This window comes from Panthera pardus, unplaced genomic scaffold (genome assembly GCF_024362965.1).
Source record: "Panthera pardus isolate Hobbes unplaced genomic scaffold, ASM2436296v1 HiC_scaffold_11, whole genome shotgun sequence".
Classification (NCBI taxonomy): domain Eukaryota; kingdom Metazoa; phylum Chordata; class Mammalia; order Carnivora; family Felidae; genus Panthera; species Panthera pardus.
The window spans coordinates 71,881,057-71,900,686 of record NW_026526666.1 but is presented as its reverse complement, the minus strand read 5'-3'; the positions used below and the strand labels follow the sequence as shown (position 1 = coordinate 71,900,686).

Here is a 19,630-nt window from a genome sequence, read left to right as displayed (position 1 = left end):
GATGGTGTGCACTCATCTTCCCAATTAATAACAGTCATTGACACGTCTGCTACAGGATGAGAGAAGGAAATACTCTCTTTGCACTGCATTAAGCCAAGGGGATTCATCTGCAGTTTCACTGAGGCCTCTCTATTTGAGGGAATACCAAAGATACTCCATTATTTAGGGGTGTGTGTGTGTGTGTGTGTCTTAAGGGAGGGGGTAAATTCTTATTTGAGACATGATTCTCAATTTAAAGGTTTTAAGTTGTAGCAGATGGTGGCTTTTGGTTTACACTTTGAGTTTCATTAAGTTTCTATCTAGTGTATATTTTTGAAGCTAATAAATTCTAGTATTCGTCTTATGTAGTTCTGACTTCTGACGTATAGCCCTTCTCCCATGCCTCAGCCCCCTACTCAAAATAAATTTTGAAATGGAATCAGTGGCTATAGAAATGCATAACCTAAATTTAAAAGAGAAATTGAAAGAAGTCTCTCCGAACTCCAATTTGTTCCAGGGACCTTTATCAGACATCAACTCTGACTGGGCCAATAAGCTGAGCAAAATAAGTCAGAAATTTTGTTAACATTTTGCTCCAAATGTTAATGGCAAATTCAAGGCTGTTTACAAATCTACTTAAGAGCAAGTGCATTAGTAACTAAAATTACCGATCCGCTCTTTGCTGCCCCTGGAAGACAGCCGCTTCTAGAGAACATACGCCAAAGGCACCCATTATGGTTTTAAATATTGTCAGAGATGCCAGGCATTTTATTGATGAAGGTTTTGTTCCTTCTCAGAAAAGAGAAAACCTGTATGATTAGAGAAGGGGTGTGCATCAAAAATAATATTGCTGTTGTTTCTTCACATAGCACTTCTTTCTGGAAACAGTCTTAGATGATACATGAAGATGTGTGTTTATGTATGTGCCAATGTGTGTGATTTATCCACATGTACAATTTGTAACAGCTAACACGTACAGATGGTCTAGATGTGCTTGATTTAAGAATTTTTCAGCACCAGGGCATTGTTAGGGGAGATGAAGAGAGGATGTGTTTTTTTGGAGGGGGGTCGTCTAGGTAGAACCTCGCCTCTCTTTGAACATCAGGCCAGCCATGGGTGGTGTATGCAGGGGGAAGCCCTTTAAAACATAGACCCCACCCAATCTACTGGGTGACTTGGCCTTCCAAAGCTCATTTGCTCAGGGAATATTGTATTTGGTGGTTTTATGATTTTTTTTTTCCTTTGCTGGGCTCAGGCGCATTTCACCCGGAACGTGTAGGGACCAAAGTCAGCTACGCGTACATCACAGTAAGTTGTCTATTGATTTTCCTGAATGAAAATGGTCTGATGCTGCTGCCCACTGGCTCCTAAAGCCTGTGGTGTCTCTTGCCCGAGCATCTGTAAGCCAGAAGGATGGTGTTTCGATCACTTGGGGTTTCCCTTTTTTTTTCTCCCCCTGACCTTCCTCCCCCTTCTTTTTTTCTCTTTGCTGTTTCCGCAGGTCTTAGAAGGGGATGATTCCCCAGTAATATTCCCTGCCCTGATCCAAGGTGCCGCTTGGCCTCCCTCCCGGGGAAGACTGCTTCTTGTGTGACACCAGCCATAGAAAGAGACTCCGATGGACTTACACCGGGCAGCCTTCAAGATGGAGAACTCATCCTACCTCCCCAACCCACTGGCATCCCCAGCACTGATGGTCCTGGCGTCCACGGCTGAGGCCAGCCGCGATGCTTCCATCCCTTGTCAGCAGCCACGACCCTTTGGTGTACCTGTCTCAGTAGACAAGGACGTGCATATTCCATTCACCAACGGTTCCTACACCTTTGCCTCTATGTACCATCGGCAAGGTGGGGTGCCGGGCACTTTTGCCAATCGTGATTTTCCCCCTTCTTTACTACACCTCCACCCTCAGTTTGCTCCCCCAAATCTAGATTGCACCCCAATCAGTATGCTGAATCATAGTGGGGTGGGGGCTTTCCGTCCCTTCGCTTCCACTGAGGACCGGGAGAGTTATCAGTCAGCCTTTACGCCAGCCAAACGACTTAAGAACTGCCATGACACAGAGTCTCCCCACTTGCGCTTCTCAGATGCAGATGGCAAGGAATATGACTTTGGGACACAGCTGCCATCTAGCTCCCCCGGTTCACTTAAGGTTGATGATACTGGGAAGAAGATTTTTGCTGTCTCTGGCCTCATTTCGGATCGGGAAGCTTCATCTAGCCCAGAGGATCGGAATGACAGATGTAAGTACTTTGGTGCAAGCCCTCCCTACCCCCACCAAGCCCTGCCTTACAGTAGTGTTCAACAGGTCGGTGGCAGTTTTCATGCTCCTAGTAATGGGAAGGGCCAACTACTTCCCACTCAATGGCTGTGGAGTGTGAACATTTACTTGTCTGTTGTCAATGAGCATTGACAGTTCTGGTAGGAAATGTTTTTCTGAAGGTAGCCAGAGGCGAGTTGGCCTCCACACTGCCTCTCTCCAGGGGACTCTGGAGTGAAGAGGGGTGCCATATATATACTGGAGTGACTATCATTTTACTAGAAAGCATAGGTTTCTACGAAATTTGGGGGACCTGAAGAAATTCATCCATCCCTCCTCTCTTTGCTGTCCTTGTTTTGTTTCTCCGATCTTGGTATATTATTTTTTAGCTTTTCCATTGTATCACATCTAGTGGACTCCACGTGATTTTATTTTCCCAACTCTCAGCCCTGCTCCACATTAGGCTTTTTTTTCAGAGAAGGACAAAGGTGTCGTCAATCACCATAAAGCATTTCAAACAGCTGTGTTTTCCTTGTGATCGCAAGGCTAGAAAGCCGACTTCTCTTGGGATTTAACAGGTTTGCTGGATGCTTATCCTTGGGCTCACTTTTAGGACTAGACACGGTTGACCTGTGTGACTGCTCCATATTTGATGTTCACAACTATTATTAATTTCTGCTTATGGAACAGCTTTCTTGTGTTCTCCAAGTGCCTTGTTGAGCTTTGGCTACCCTTGGTAATAGTTGGAACTAAACCTTTATTTGGAACTTGTAGACCAGGAGTGCTGAACCCTACAATCTTCTCCTCTAATAGAATCAGAAAATAATTGTGTTCTGATGCTTTTGGGCTGTGGGTAGGCAGAGCAGTTTTCTTCAAGCCTGGTGAGAATTTATGAACTGAGGGTGTTTTTCCACCCAACCCTTTGTTCTGAGATTTGCTTCATTTTATTTTCTTAAGAAAACTACATCTGAGGTTTGCTTTCCCCTCTTCTGTATTTTTTGTGCTCCTGTCCTCTCTATAACCACCAACACGAATACCATTTTTTCTTCTCTTCTCTTTATGATGCCGAGGAGAGTAATAGAGACATTGCAGCTCTCTCCCCTGTCGGCACTGCTTCCTCAGGCTGTCTCCTTGAATTAGGCACTGTGTTAACTTTCCTGCGCTAAAAGGCATCTGCCTAAACCCAGCGTACCTTTTCAATAAAAGTCATCATAAAATCAACCTGCCTTGTAAATCCATCGCCCTTTGGTTTTGAAATATGTTGCAAGTGTGTCTTTTATGTCAGCGTCTGTAAGCCCGAGACCTCCCCACTTAAGGGAGAAGCTGCTGTATGCCAGCACAAGTGCCCGTGTGTTCTCACTTCCCTTCAGCTCCTTCCACCGGCTCCCCTTCTGGACAGCTGACGTGTGTGTTACCATCTTGCTTTTTGGGTATACCTCCCGAACGTGCTGGCTTTGTGTTGCTCTGTTTTGTTTTACTTCAGCGCAGTTTTCATTTGTCAATGTGCAAGTGATCAAGGCTAGCTGTAATCTGACCTCTGGCTAAAGCTGCCCTGGGTGAGGTTGTGACAGATTCTGCCCCCTTTTTCTCCAAATACAAGTTGAAAATGAAATCCTCTCAAAACTAATATGCTACAAAGTAACATCTGGAGATCAAGATTCCTTTCTTCTCTCCTAACAAATCCAGCTTGTCTCCATTTTTCTCTCTTTTTAGCCCAAACCTGTGTCAGACCCCCAGAGCAGGAGGAAGCTTGTTAGTCAAGTCAGAACTCATAGATGTGGCTATCCATTCCCTTTCCGAGTGTCAAAGCCATAACTCTTCTGTTTGCCTGGTTTGCATTGTGTGGTGGTGCCATCCCCCATGGAGATGGATCCCTCACACAGGAATACGCCTGGGTGGAGAAAAATTAAATGAGTCTATCTCCCAAAGTGAAATGGAATTCTGACCTTGAAATTAATGAGATTCTGATCAGAAGGGTGGGGAAACTTCTTTATTTGAAACTGTAGTATTATATAAATTGGGGCCCTTTCCCCTTTTATTTGTTTAAAATATTCTTCCTTTAGAGAGTACTTTGTGTTCTCTTTTCTCTATCACACAAACGTAAAACCTCTAGGCGTGTCTGTGAGTGTAGGGCGTTTGCACACCCACCTTATTATCGAGAGTTGCATTCGTGACTAATCTTCAACAAGAAACAAAGGTGCAAAATGAACAGGAGCCTCTTAGCCTGTGATCCAGGGCTCCTTCCTCCTTTTCTTCCCTTAGGTGGCATAGCAGCCCTCCCAGGGTTGTACTGGGTAGCATTTGTGCTTTTGATTTTGAGTTTTGGGAAGGTGGGAGAAACAGTTTTCTGTAGGGAAGGGCTGAAGAGGCACTGGGACAAAGTCTGCAGCAGCTTTCTTGGTTCCTGTCATATGCCGACGTGTGTCAGAATATTTATGGTCTGTTTTATGTAAATACATATTTAAGGGCCGTTAGAAGGCCTGATTATTCCCACTAGATGCCTTTCAGGTCCTCCCTACAGAACCGTTTTGAAATAAGTAATATTTCTCAGATAATCGAGTGACAGTGTACAAGACTGCTTCCAAAAGGAGAGCTTAAGGGGCAGATGGGGCAGTGAGGGGGATGGGAAGGCAAGAAGAGAGGATAGAAGGTGTTGGAAAGAGCAAAGTAATAGGATGCAGTGGCTTTTGGTCAGATTGCCAAAATTAACCATGTATATTCTGGTTTTTTATTCTTAAAACTTAGAGTTAATTTCTGATGTGGTGACTTATTTTTCAGTTCTCTTCATATAAATAAATTTTCTCATAAAATGTAAAAAAAATGTTTTAATTAAATACAACAGTAAACCTCCTAAATAGGCACTTAGCTTTAGGGTTTTTTTTCAGGGGCAGGGTTTTTTTTCAGTATGGGGATGTGTGTGTGTGTGTCCTTTACTTAGAGTAGAAGTTTTATGACTGAGTTTTAGGTCAATGAAAAATCAGTTTTACAGTGGAAACACTGACAGTTTTTACTGTCGCAGCCACCCCCTGCTCACACACTGCATCCATATGCAGATATGTCCACATGTGAGAGCATTTGAAAGAGGGGCCTGCAGACATGGTGTAATGCACACGTGTGCTTGCCTTAAATCTGGGTACTGATAGGCAGGATTTCTTTTGTGATTAAATATGCATTTTTGTACTGAAATGTAGCTATTTGGGTAAAGTATTGTTTCTCTTAGTAGATGATTCCGGTTTGCTTGCCTGTTCATCTACCTGGCATCACAGGTGATTCATGAGGTAGGTGTTGGGGTCTATGGAGAAAGGAAGCCTTGACTCGACAGGACTAACTTATTTGCCCTGGAAAAAGGGAGACGTGTTTTGTGAGAAGCTATTCATGGAGGATGCATAATTCCCCAGGATGGGAACTGAGGTAACTCCTGTTTATTGTCACTCCCTGAACCAGTCTCCAAGGCTTCTTGTCCAGGGAAATGATGCTAAAATTTATGGACCAATTACGAATAGTCCACGTGTGTCTTACATATGAAGTGTCTACAGATATGTTTCCCAGGGCTTTTAAAATAAACATTTCCTCATTAAGGAAACTTTACAACAAAAGGGAAGATAAGTATTGTCTGCTGCCTTGTGCTAGAATCTATACATTTATTACCCCCTCAGTGCCCTGGCTCTTATCATGTGCATTTCCCGATTGTTCTCTGTAGCCACCCCCCCTCATGCCCAGATTCTTGCCTGGGTGACACAGGTTTTTTTGGCCAGCCTGCCAGTCATTCCACTCAGCCCAAATTGGAGTTGGCTAGTATGCATGCTCACCAGAGAGCTGAGAGGAACCAGAACTGCACCAGTTGGAGCAGTGACTGGCCCTGCCTTCTGATTTACCTCAGGGACATGCAATGGGCAATGACCCTAAAGTGTCCCTGCTTCCCTGGCCCTTCCCTGTGTCAGGCAGATTTCACAGGTAGGTAGGAAACCTGGTGGCTCACAGCAGTTCTTGGATGTTCTGCTTTGCTCTCATCTTTGATGTATTTGAAAAGTCATTCTTGGGCCCCAAAAGCCCTGAATAGTAGATGGTATTTTGTACCCTGAGAATGTGTCTTTATGAAGGCATGTATCATTGAAGACCCTGTGTCCTAAGAATCATTCAGCTGAGCCCATGTAGGCCCAAGGGCAGCCTGGAATGAGGAGTCCTGGCTACATTGTGGGGGTAGGATTAAGGGGGATACTTCCCAAGGCTCTGGGATTGGGGTGGCCAGGGACCCTAAACTGGGCTTTTAGGAGGATTGTTCTTGCTGGGGCAGTTGTCACCAGGCTCAACTTCTGGATTGTAGCTGGAGCAGATGACCACTGTGAAAGGGCCAGCAAATCACCAGAGGAGGTGGGTCAGATGGTTCCATCCGTACTGAGCTGCCCAGACCTAGCCCGGTTGTTGCTCAGCTGCTCCCCAGTTTCTCCCTGAGCCCCTTTTCTCCTCCCTCTGGGGGTGGAGGGCAAGAACTCCCTGTGATGTGTGGTTGTTTCTGGTTGTTCACTCCCAGCACAGTCATGGAGACTCCTTTTCATGCTGCTGGGTTTAATTGTCTTGTTGGGATAAAGAAATGTTTGCACAGCTAAAGTGGGGCCGGGCTGGACGGGAGCAGTCCCTGATGGCTGCAGAGCCATCTGGCCTGGCTTGGCTTGGCTCAGCGCGCCGCTCGCCCGCCGCCCGCCCGCCCGGCGGCTGGGCTCGCTCCCGCTCCCGCTCTCTTCCCCTGTCCTCGCTCCACACCGCGCCGCTCTGGTCGGCGGCTGCCTCCTCGCGCGGCCGGAATGCCTAATCACCATGGTGAGAAAACGGACACCGCAGCCGTCCTCCCTCCTCGCCTCGCGCCCTCCCTCCCATCAATTGTCATGCAGAAGTGATCCGGGCTGCCGTTTCCTCGCGGCCGCCAGCCAGCCCCTCGCCGCTCCCGGCAGAAGGGTGGCTGGTAATTGATCGTTTGGGGGAGGGGGCGCGGAGAGGCGCGAGGCCCGGCCAGGGGGCTGGAAGGACCACAGAGCGGGCACCGTTGGCTCACTTGGAAAGGACTCCCTAGCCTCCGCCACTGAGATGGCTTTTAAGTGGTTTGAGAAATGTTGGTGACCTCGCCGTCGCTCGGCCGGACTCGGAGACTGCGGGAGAACTCCCGGCGCTGCCCCAGGGCCGGGCGAGCCCCGCGCTACCACCGCAGCCGCAGGCTGCGGCCGGGACCCCGCGGGCCGGCCTGGTCCCCCACCCCCGCCCCGCCCTCCACGTCGCGCGTCCCCAGGTCGCACTAGGAACCGAACCCTCGGTCGGTTTCCTGTACAGCGGTCTGAGCCGCAGAGTGTGGAGACGGGGTGAGGGGACACTGAGCGAGTGTGACCCGGGAGAGGGGCACGCCCACGCGGGTGTCGGGCTGACACGGGACAGGGCGGGAGGTGCACGTGGGCGGGTGGCGGAGTGAGGAGGCGAGGGGACCCCGCGCGGTCGTTGGGTGCCCTGCGTGCGGGGAGGGGGGCTGGGGGACTGGAGGGGGTGGAGTGGGAGTGGGAGGAGGGCGTGGAGAGGGCGCCGGGGCGCGTCGATGAGGAGGGACGTGTGTACACGCGCATCAGGAGCTAGCATTTCCCTCGGCACCCGAGGACTTTGAGGTTTCTCCTGTAGATTCGAAATGTTTTTCCCGTCTTGCTTTTCAAATCTGTAAAACGTTCCAGGGAATGTTTCCCAAAGTCCAGGGGTTCGTGAATCCGCAGGATAGCTGGTATTCGGGCGAGGCGAGTCTTGGTCGCCTCTGACCGTCTGAGTCTCGCAGCCAGCACAGCGGGGCTTGTTAAAGTCCGGGCAATTTCTGGAACTCTTCCCACGGGAAGTTTTCCGGGGCTGCCTTCCGGTCAGCGGCCCTAGGTTGATTATTTGGTGGCCCTTTTTTGTTTGAAAACAAAAAACACACATTGTGTCCTAATAACAAAAGTTGCTCTCCTTCCCCATCCCCTTTCCTCATTAGGCAGGGAAGAGGAAACTGAAAAAATAGAATTATATTTTTATATTAGTTTTTGTTATTTTTAACCCTTGTTAACTACATCCATCTGGTTAATAAATATTAGCACACATTGAAATGTATTCTTAGTAAATACTCGGCATTTAGAGTGACAATACATTTAATAGAGTTATATTTTCATAATGGTTTTTCATATTTTTAACTCTTATTAACCACATCCGGAATGTACTCCTTATAAACACTTGGGATTTGGGGTGATGATACATTTTAAGTGTAAAATCCACAGGATTTGAACACCAAAGCTACAATAATTTATGGATTTGAATTTTCTCTTCCAACAGTTTAACAGCATTTCCCAGTGCCATTTTACTCCTCTTAAAGACAGATGAACTGCAGACTTAAGGATAACTTATTGCTGTATAGCAACTAAAATGCCTTCACATTTTAAAAAATACCATTTAAATTGTGGCATTTGTGGCTGAACACAGTCTATTTTTATCCTGTATAACCTAAAAGTGTGTGCTGCAGGTGCGAATTTGTAAATATTTCTTTATGGGCAAGGAGGAGATTTTTCTGCAAAAGAACTTTCACCTACTTAGTCTCTTTCTTATGCCTTTTCCAGGAAAAGATCCTGATTTGGGACTATGGGTTTAGGCCTGGAGAAATGATAGGCTGTGGTATGAATCAGTTAACCTGGTAGATGCTTACATAAATGGGAGGAATTCATTCACTTCCATTTTTACCCAATGGATTTGACTTTTCTATTATCTTAACTACAGCTTAGTTTTAGTGCTAAAAAAAAATTTTTTTTTTTGGCATTGTTGCCAATCACATCGAAGGGTTCAGTAAGTGTTAGTGGAGTATTGAATAAATTAATGGTGGTAACTATAATCTAATGTTTCCTCCAAGTTTTCCTCAGTTTGCCACTCTTCAGCATCGCTCTGGATAATATCTATAAGACTGTGCTATCCCAAAGGTGTAGAGGTTTGAGGAAAGAAAGGAAGAATTTATTTATGCCTTGGGGTATCATAATGACCAAAGTAGGTAGGGAGTTTTTTAAGAGATATGTGAAATTACCTTTCTCAAACATAGACCTATTGTGTTGATTATTTGGTATATGTGAAATTACCTTTCTCAAATATAGACCTATTGTGTTGATTATTTGGGGTGCCAAAAAAATCTTTCATAGCTTAACAAATAATTTAAAATTTGCTTTTCTCACCTAACTCTCTAGAAACCTAGGATCAGAGGCTATCCCCTTCCCAAATGTTTTCTCACAGCATTACATCCCCTATCATGAAGTCCACAAATGCTGATCTGCTTTTGATGTGTATTTTAGAAAAACAAGTTCCTACCCAGGTCCTGGTTGAAGCTGGAAGCAGACAAGTGGTGTGGGGGTTTTGTAGACACATACAACCATCTGGCAATTCAGACATTTGACCGTCAATTTTCTCCGTGGAATGTGTTCTGATTGAAGATGACCTAGAGGAAATGAAAGTTGTGTTTTGGGGGAAAGACATGGTGCTGTGTCCCGGACATTCTGTTCAGCAGACATAGAGCTTTAGGAAAGTCTAGAGCTGTATGTGTGAAGAAGGAACCTTTGGTACAGTCTCATGAGAAATCAAGCCCAGTAAGCCCGAGTGTGAGTCACCAGATGAGGGTTGTCTTTTTCCACTGAAATTCATTTGCAGGCTGAGACTTATGGCTTTGCATCCATCTTAGAGCAGCAGACAGTGAGAAAGCTGTAGGGAGGGGGCAAGGGCCAGCCCTGGAGAGACCTTTGGTTTATTTTCAGGTATATGATTCCCATTTAGGTGCCAGCTAATCCTATAGTGCTCTCATTTGGCCTTGCTTTTTGGGGTGTGATTTATACCAAGTCAGAGTGGCCTAGCATAATAAATACCTGTTAGAGGAATAAATGTTGTGGTGACCCCTTTGAGCCTCACCCTGGAGGTGTTTCAAGTTGAAGGTGGGGAGACAATATAACATAGTAGTTACGAGTTCAGCCTCTGGAGTAAGATCCTGACCTTTTAGCTTACTTACTCTGTGTCCCTGGGCACATTACTTGGCCTCCCTGGGCCTTGGTATTCTCACCTGTAAAATGGGAATTATAACCTTAAAGGATTGTTGTGAAGGACTGAATGAGATTAAGTACATAGATAATGCTTAGAACAGTTCCTCATACATAATAAGCCTTCCATACGTAATGACTTATTGCAAGGATAATCTGGTGGCATAATCTTCATTGTCAGAAGCACCAATATAGCCAAACACATGGTCATTAACAACTAGCATATATGCAGGATCCTTTCACACACTCATGCCTTATGGCAGTGTGGAAAAAGGGAGAGTCTCAGAGCCCTTTTCTATGATAGCCAGCTGCTTCACCTCCCTTCATTATTACCCACCCACCAGGATTAGCCCTGGTGGCCCTCTGACCTCTTTCTCCCTCCATTTTATTTAGAAGCGAGACAATATTAGAGTTAAAGAAACCAAGTCTGAGTAAGAGAGGGACTTGACCAGGGTTAGGTATCTAGGCAGTGGCCCAGGTCAGGGTATCTAGATCTCATCATATTTTCTTATTCTGGAACTTGGTATTATCAGATACTGCTTGAAATAAATGGGCCATTAGAATTTGTTTGTGGTAGAAATTTGGACTATATGTAATCAGATTTTCTGTAATGGTATTTGACTAGTATTAGAATTCAAAGTACCAGAGTTTCTAGTATGTCGCTAGATTTTAAGTTATACAGGCACTTTTACCCTCTTGCCTGTGTGAGAGAAATCTGTGAACCTTCCCCCATCTGTGTGTGTCACAGTCCCACAGCATGATGGATTGTCTCTGCTTGGGGGAGGCTTAGGACGGGGCTTGAAGGGGCCTTGTAGGTCAGGAGAGAAATACAGCAGCAGGACTGAGCTGGGGGAGCTGCTGGGGAAGGATTAGCAGGGGAAGGGGAGGGCAGGGTTGGGCGGGGATAGGCCTCTTCCATGGTGTCTGTGTGCATTTTCCTAGGACTAAAAGAGGGCTGTCCATTACCCTGAGTGCACAAATAAACTCAATGTTTTCTTCTTTGTAGAAAGAAAGCCCCATGGGGCTTGGGAATATCAGAGAATGATTCTGCATGTCAGTGGGAGAGGTGGGGAGTAGGGGGATGGGAGTGGGCAAGACTGACCTTCTGCCTGAGGACCTTGGATTTGAGTCTGTTATTTAAATATAGTTGCTTGTATTTGAAGTCTTCTGTTCACATATGTATGTAGCAGGAGTAGCCACTGGAGATCAGTGGAGACTGACACCTCAATCCTTATCAGTTCCTTCATGGCTCCATTGAAGAGAAGGGATTCAGATCACTGTTGGTGGTGAAGAGCACCCACTTCTCCTCTCTCCCTATCCTCAGTCCTTTCCACATAGAGACAAAAGAATACGGGAGGTAGGAAGGGAAATGCTCAACATTCTTAATTTTCAGTTGTTAAAGAAGGGGGGAGGTCTGAGATTTAGGCTCAAATGCCAAAGTCATTGTAAGGAAGGAATTCCAGAAAAGAGAAGAGTTGGATCCAAGAGGTAGATGGAGAGGTAAAGGCATAGCGCATGCTAGGGCAAGTAATCAGCAGGACTGCAGTTAGGGCCTAGGCTTTGGCTTCCTTCCTGAGCAGTAAAATTAAAAAAAAAAAAAATCCTTAGAACAACAAAAGTCTGGACGCATGGGCTTCCTTCCTGACAGGCCAACCTGGTGGGGCTTCATTCAGCCTGAGCAGCAGTCAAGGCTGATTTACTGGTAAGAGATCCCAGACAGACGTTTGAGCTTAACCCTTTCCTAACTGCAGAGATGCCTCACTGCAAATACTTCCCTCTTCTCCCAACTTCCCATCATGGTGTGGGTAGCTTTTCACTGTCATTTGTTCTTTATTTAAAGAAAGTACCTGCTCCGGAAAGGCCAAATACCCTCTTCATGAGAAAGCTGGATCTATGAGAAGTTGAATGACTTGAAAGAGATCTTACCATCAAGTCGTGACAGGGCTGGCATTGTGGTTTATGGCCGGTTTAACTGTCAGGCTCTAGGTGACATTATATTGACTTTGGAGCATTGAATCCATCTTTGGTCATGGAAAGTGCCTCCTGGAGTCTGTATCGGGGGGGATCCTGTGAGCCACAGTTCCACCTCCATACAGTCTGGCAGCATAGAAGGAATAATGCTGCTTATCTTAGGTGTTTATTGGTGCATTATGGATAAAACTGGCAGAGTACGTGAGGCATGATTCAGTTTCCATCTCGCTAGTATGATGCATTCATTTATTCACATAATTATTCAATCAGTATTTACTAAGTACCTGCCTTGTTCCAGGCACTATGCTAGGTGCTGGGGATACAATAATGAGCAAAACAGATTATAGTCCCAGCCTTACTAGAGCTTAAGGTTTAGCAAGCAATTGCAAGATGTAGTGAAAAGTACTATCATAAGGGAAGTATAAAATGCCATGGATTAGAAGCAGGAGCACCTAATCTTGTCTATGAGTCAGGATAACTTTCTGGAGCAAGTGACCTTTAGCTGATATCTGGAAATCAAAAAGGAGTTACTTATTCAAAGGGGCTAGGTGTGGCAGTTTGCTTTTCTGGACAAAGTATAGCATCTAAGAGTGGAAGAAAGAACTCCAGAGCTGCCAAGGATTGCTCACAATAAGGTAAAAATAGAATTTTTGTCTGCCAGGACCTGAGACATGACCTCAGATGTCTACAGTACTTCATCCTATAGCCAGTCATTCTTGAGAAGGTACATTTGGTGCTTATGTGGTTCTGAAGCCCAACATCATATAGGGGCTTGCTTTTAAAGTAACTTTGTTTTGTTGTGTTTGTTTGTTTGCTTTATTGAAGCATAATTAACATAACAGTATTACATTAGTATCAGGCATACAATATAATAATTCAAAATTCTATACATTACTCAGTGCTCATCAAGAAAAGTGTCCTCTTAATGCCCTTCACCTATTTCACCCAGACCCCCACTCACTTCCCCTCTGGTAACCACCAGTTTATTCTCTGTATTTGAGAGTCTGGTTTTTTGTCTCTTTTTTTCTTTGTTTGTTTTGTTTCTTTAACTCCACATATGAGTAAAATCGTATGGTATTTATCTTTCTCTCACTGACTTAACATTTTACCCTCTAGCACCCTGCATGTTGTTGCAAATGGCAAGATCTCATTCTTTTTTTTATGGCTGAATAATATTCCATTTTATATATATATATATATATATATATATATATATATATATATATACACATATATACACACACATACATACATATATCAATACGTATATAGATACATATATCAATATTTTCTTTGTCTGTTCATCTACAGATATACACTTGAGTTGCTTGCATATCTTGGCTATTGTAAATAATGCTATAATAAACATAGGGGTGCATGTATCTTTTCAAATTAGTGTTTTTATTTTCTTTGGGTAAATACACAGTAGTGGAATTATGGGATCATATGGTAATTCTAGTTTTAATTTTTTGAGAATAATCCATACTATTTTCCACAGTGGCTGCACCAATTCGTATTCTTACCAACAGTGCACTTTTCCTCCACATCCTAGCCAACACTTGTTATTTTTTGTGTTTTTGATTCTAGCCATTCTGACAGGTATAAGGTAATATCTCACTGTAGTTTTTATTTGCATTTCCCTGATGATTTGCGGTGTTGAGCATGTTTTCATGTGTCTGTCACCCATCTGTATGTCCTCTTTGGAAAAATGTCTATTCAGGTCCTTTGCCCACTTTTCATCAGATCATTTGTTGTTGTGTTTTTTGTTTTTGTTTTTGTATCGACTTGTATAAGTGCTCTATATATTTTGGATATTAACCCCTCATCAGATATGTCATTTGCAAATATCTTCTCCCATTCTGTTTTGTTGGTGGTTTCCTTTGCTGTGCAAACAAAAACAAAAACAAGTAACTTTCTAAAGATAAGTCACTATAGAATACTTTCTGCTGACATATGACATCTTAAGACCCACAAGCACCCAGAACCATGCTTGGCCCAAAGTACTCTGGAAATATTTGTTGAGTATGGAAGACCATTATTATTACCCTGATGATCTTTAGGGGGATAGATCATAGGTCCTGGTCTTTTTACTCAAGTTCATGCTCAGCTGTATACTTTGCTTGCACAGAGACCTGATAGGTCTCAAGATCTAGAATACTCCCTGACTGTTTAAACTAAGCCACATAGCACCCAGGATTCTTGGCAAGATTTCTTGGCAAAGTTTCCTATGGGAGGTGCTTTGCTCAGGCGCGACTTTCATGAGGGAGGTTAGGTGTGTAGTGCCAAGACTATTGAAGAAAGGAAAAAAGAAGGCAAGGCAAACCGTTGTCCCAGCCTGGCCCGCATCAGCATACTAACAACAGTTCCCTTCAGCAGGGGCCTCGGTGCTCTGCCATCCCTGCTGTGGTTTTCCTTCCCTTGGCCTCTTATCATTGTCACTGCTCAACATCCACAGTGTTTCCTGTAGAGTGCTGTGCTCAGGGCTGTTTGCAGAGGAGTCAAAAAAGTAGATGATACTTCCTCTTCTTGAGAGCCTTATGGTTAAGGTGAGTGGTTAAGATGTATATATGAAAAAAATGATAATATGAGATAACAGACAACAAGGGCTCTGGGATTTCAGGAGGAGTCATTCCCAAGGCTAGGTTTCTCAAAGTGTGATCTAAGAACCATGAGCTTCCCTACCATTTGTGGTGGTGGAAGAGGGGGTGGCTTGGGGTTGGGGTGGAAATATTATTTATAATGCAGATTCCCTAGGCCCACTCCAGACCTCCTACTCAGAATCACAGGGAATGTGGCCTGGCAATGTGTATATTTAGCAAGCAGGTGATTCTTAGACTCCTTAAAGTATATGCATCATTCACCAAGGGTGAGAGTCTCAGAGGGAAGCTTTCACAAAGGAGTACAGCTTTGAAGGAAGGGAACTCAGGTTAGGCAAGTAGAGAGGAGGAAGAGGCTGGGATTCGGCCCAGAAGCCTGGACCGGTAGGAGTGAAGATTGAGGCTCTGCTCCTGACAGTTCTTCTTCTGTTGTGGGTACGATCTGTCCAACTGCCTCTAGTTGCCCCCTTGGCCTTTGCTCCTCCTCAGGTTGTTTCCCTTTTCCTCCCTTATTGCCCACCAGCTGATTGTACACGCTCAGACAGCCCCTTTCTTGGTGTAATATTGTAGTTATAAGGTGGCCCAGTGGAGGGGCTCACAGTGCTTAGCCAGATGTGAGGGAGCCAGTGTGCGCTTTGGTGCTTCTTGGGCTCCAGCCAGCTTGGCTTCTCACTGCTGTTATACTGCCGAGTTGGGGCTAGAGGGGGGTTTTGCCAGCCTCCTCTCTCCCCTTCCCCAGCCCTTAAGCTTTCTTCTTATGCTAAAATGCTCATTTGTAAAGAAATAAGGGTTAGTGGAGGGTTGGAGGGTTAGAGGAATCTCTCAGAGGCTGAATTAGTCACCAACACCTGCAGATTGGCTCTCTGCTTCAAGCTTTAACACTGCTGGGGACAGCTGCCAGTGGAAAGAAGGTTAAATGAACCGTGAGTAGGGGCTTGGTCTGAGGTTCAGGTGGTTCAGACACCTGTACATTAGTGGATACTCTCATCAACTTTGCTCATGGACTTCGGGGGGTGGTATCCTTTTCCCAACATACCCTCCCCTTTTAAAATATCCGTCACATTGTAATGTAATTATTTGCCTAATTATCCCTCCTCCATGGGCCCATGTCTATCTCCTTGTGTGATTCTATCCAGTGTTTCTCCCCATGTAGCACCTGGCTCAATAAATATTTGTTGTGAGAATAAGTGAACCCAGGGTCACTGTTTCCTCGGCTGTGTTATGCTGAGTGTTGCCAGCTGGCTCTACCCACTCTGACATAGTCTGAAGGACCACACAGGATCCACCGCAGGGCTGGGCACCCCCTGGCACATTTACAAGTGGGAAGTGATGACTAGAAATAGAAGCTTTGGAAACAGCTCAGTGACAGGGCAAGCTCACAGAGCCAGAAGCTCCGGCTTCTCATTTACTAACTGTGTACCTTTGGGTAAATCACTGTCTCTTTGTGCCCCAGAGCCTCGTATATAAAATGACAGGTGGCAAAAAAAAAAATCCTTGCCCTACCTTACAGGGCTGTTGAATCAGAAAAGATAACACAGATGTGTTTTGTAATCTAAAAGTAACCTAAATGGCACACACACACATAGACCACAGATAGCACATACACATACACTGTATAATCTATTTATCCCCTTCTGAGAACATCTGTCTAAAGGAGCAGCATGGTCTTGGGAGGCTAACGTAGTTTATGAAATACCTGAGTGTTCAACCTAGAGGGAGCCCTCCTACATGCAGTTTCATCCTTGAAGTTGGACTCTAGAAGAAATGCATTCCCTGCCGCTGGCTGCAGCATTATTTTCCTAGGTGGTTTGGGACAAAAGTTTTGTAGACTCCTTGTGAGTGGAGGTTGGTAGGCCACTTCCTACACAGATCTGTGACATCTGAGCTGAAATATTATTTTGCCAGATTCCCACTGAAACAAATTCACCTTCTGCCTTTCTTCTCAGCAAAGTTCGGAGCACCTTTATTTTTTCAGTTCCCAGGGCCCATGACTCTGTTCCTACTCTGTGGACGGAAATATTTTGGCTTACAGGCGTAATGGCTTTACCCAAGGAATGATAGGCAGAATTGAGGTGATGAGGCTTTCTGTCCCAGAGACCTTGCCTAGGCTGCAAGAATAGCCATGCTTTACAGGCGAGTGTGATAAGATGAAGAGGGTCATCAGATTTGGAAGGATTTGGTAGGACTTGCCCTTTAGGCAAGATCTTTAGAAGTCTGAGCTGGGCCAGAAGGATTGGAAAGAGCAAGCATTTGAAAAAGGCTTTACTTGTGCGGTAAACTTCATTGTGTGATTATTTAATAGACCATTAACAAGCAGATTCATTAACAAGATCTTAATTAACAAGTTCCAGGGTTATTCCTCCAACTTCCCAGGGGAACTGTTCTCCTCCTATTTAGTCCCAGAGACTTCCTATCCTCCTTAAACTAACCATACCAGATGCATTTAAATTCAGTCTTTTTATTGCAAGTAAAATGACTGCAGGCAAAGGCAGGCACAGAGCACTACTCCTCATAAGAAGAGCTAACACCTTTGAGTGCTTTCCACCAGTCAGACACTATTCTGCATGCTTTACAAGTAATCATGTATTTAATCCTCATAAATTCCCTGATAGGTATGGTTATCATCTCCATTTTACAGATGAGGACACTGAGGCCCAGAGCATTTAAGAAATACACCCACTGTCACGAAAGAAAGGGATAGCAGAGATGAGATTCAAACGCAGGCAATCTGGCTCCAGAGCCAATGGGAAGAAGGAAAACCCCCAGGGGAGGGAAGCCTATGGGTCAGATTCCTGAGTTAATAAGAATAATGCTTGTGTCTACTCTCTGTGTGCCAGACACTTCTCAGAACCTCACGTCTGTATGCCAGGTTGTGTCCATACTGGAAAAAATTGTGGGAGTCCTTTGTAGTGAGGCAGCCCTTGGGCACAATTTATTTTGGCCCACTCACAGGCCTTTGTCACCCTACCTGCAACTGTGAGTTCCTTGGTAGGGACTGTCTTACTCACCTCTGTTCTCAGTACCTAATGTGTTGCCTGGAGCTTACTAGTTATGATCCAAAACAAAACAAAAACCAGTTTGTCAAACATACCCCTGATGGGAGAGAGGGGGAGATGGTTTGGCATCTGCTAACTCCTAATGCTCTTTGTGGTGCAGAGCCCGCCTTTGGCATGCTCTGCACTTCACAGCCAGAGCAGTTCAAGAAGAGCTAACTCTGAGACAGGACAGATGGGTCTAGTCTTTCTGTGCCTCAGTTTCCTCAAGGTAAAGTGGGACTGGTACTAGTACTAGTCTCCTAGGGTTGTTCTAAGGATTAAGTGAGTTCATATAAAATACAAATAAAGTCCCAAGAATAGTGCCTGGCGCAAAGTAGACCTTTAATACATGTTAGATATAATCACTATTCCAAGGGCCCAGGGACAGATCTGAAGTCTCTTGAACCAGATTCTTTCCCCCTTAGCCTCCATTCTTGATTACATTATGGGGGCAGTGACGGTGAGCCCTGATCTCTTATGGGTTTGTGCAGTTTGTGACAGATCTTTCTATAGCTGAAAAAAATTCCCAGTTGACATTAAGGGGTTGGTACCTATAATGTTGTCTTTTCTTCTTGGCTCCAGTTAAATGAGGGCTGGAGCAAGGAGGACTAGAGCTCACCTGATGATCTCCACCCCCCGCGCCCACCTTTATCCTAAAAAGCATAGGGTGGAAGTAAGCAGAATTCCATACTAAACTCCTGCCTGGGGAAGGCCAGTGAGCCATCATGACTTTATTTTGGGATAAAGGGTTTGGTTAGTTTTGTTCCCGCCCTCTACACTGCCAACCTTTCAGATAGCGAGACTGTGGACTCTGCCAGCTATACTGGGGAGAGGATAAGGAAGTGGCAGAATGCCAGAAATCTTTGGGAAATTGACCTAGGAAGGAACTGTTGCTGGTTGCTTTATTTTTCTTACTCTCTGATTACTTACATGGAGCTTATGTGAAGCCATGTTTTCCCCTTTATCCTAAGAAAACAATTATTTCTTCTCCAGATTCTCATCCCATTTGTAGATTCTGCAGATACCCTTCTCCTCTGTCTCAGCTTGAAGACCTACAAGAGCACCTGTTCTCACACTGGCTGCTTTTGCTCCCACTCTAGTATCCACCGCCTGCCCCATCATCTTTCGCTAATGATAAATGCTCATAAACCCCCACACTGGCCTCCCTCTTCGCAACTTAGCATCCTTGTGTTCTCTCTAAGTAGCTTGGCCATAATATCACTTTCTTTAGCAGCATTCTAACTTCTAAGAAGCTTAATAGGCAAGGAGATTGTGGGGTCTTTGACTTTCTCTGAGCCTCAGCCCTAAGTGGTTTATTCTATTAAGCTGATTCTTGGTGGTGGAGCTTTGCTGGATAAGAAGTTGGGGGTGAGGAGGGGGTTGTAGTTTGAGGAATAGGATACTTTCACTCCCTCTTTCACTGTTCCCCACCCTCCAACCCATTCCTGCACTAGGATCCTGTTTTCAGAGCTCAGGAATGAAAGGGGTGGTGATGGAGCCAAAGTAAAGAACTTTTCTTTAAGGACTTAAGTTGGCTTTTTTTTTTTTTTTTTTTTGAGTTGTGTTTTGCCTCTTTACCTCTACTCTTCCTGCCCATTTGTTCCTCTTCTTCAATCAGCCACTTTTGGATTTTTCCTTTCTTTCCTTCCACCCTTACTTTTGCCTCCTCTCCAATTCTAGCTACAAAAACAAAGAGTAATTAATAAAAATTATGAACTATTGATT

At 44.8% G+C, this 19,630-nt stretch overlaps 1 protein-coding gene across 2 annotated transcripts in view; it reads left to right on the top strand.

The window, feature by feature from the left end:
- The first annotated feature begins 1,480 nt into the window (after positions 1-1,480).
- Positions 1,481-19,630, top strand: part of RNF220 (ring finger protein 220) — a 225,058-nt gene continuing 206,908 nt past the window's right edge. For both annotated transcript variants that reach the window (XM_019429025.2, XM_019429020.2), the window contains exon 1: positions 1,481-2,222. In XM_019429025.2, coding sequence (XP_019284570.1) covers positions 1,598-2,222 — 625 coding nt within the window. In that variant the 5' untranslated portion in view covers positions 1,481-1,597. The remainder of the gene's footprint in view (positions 2,223-19,630) is intronic.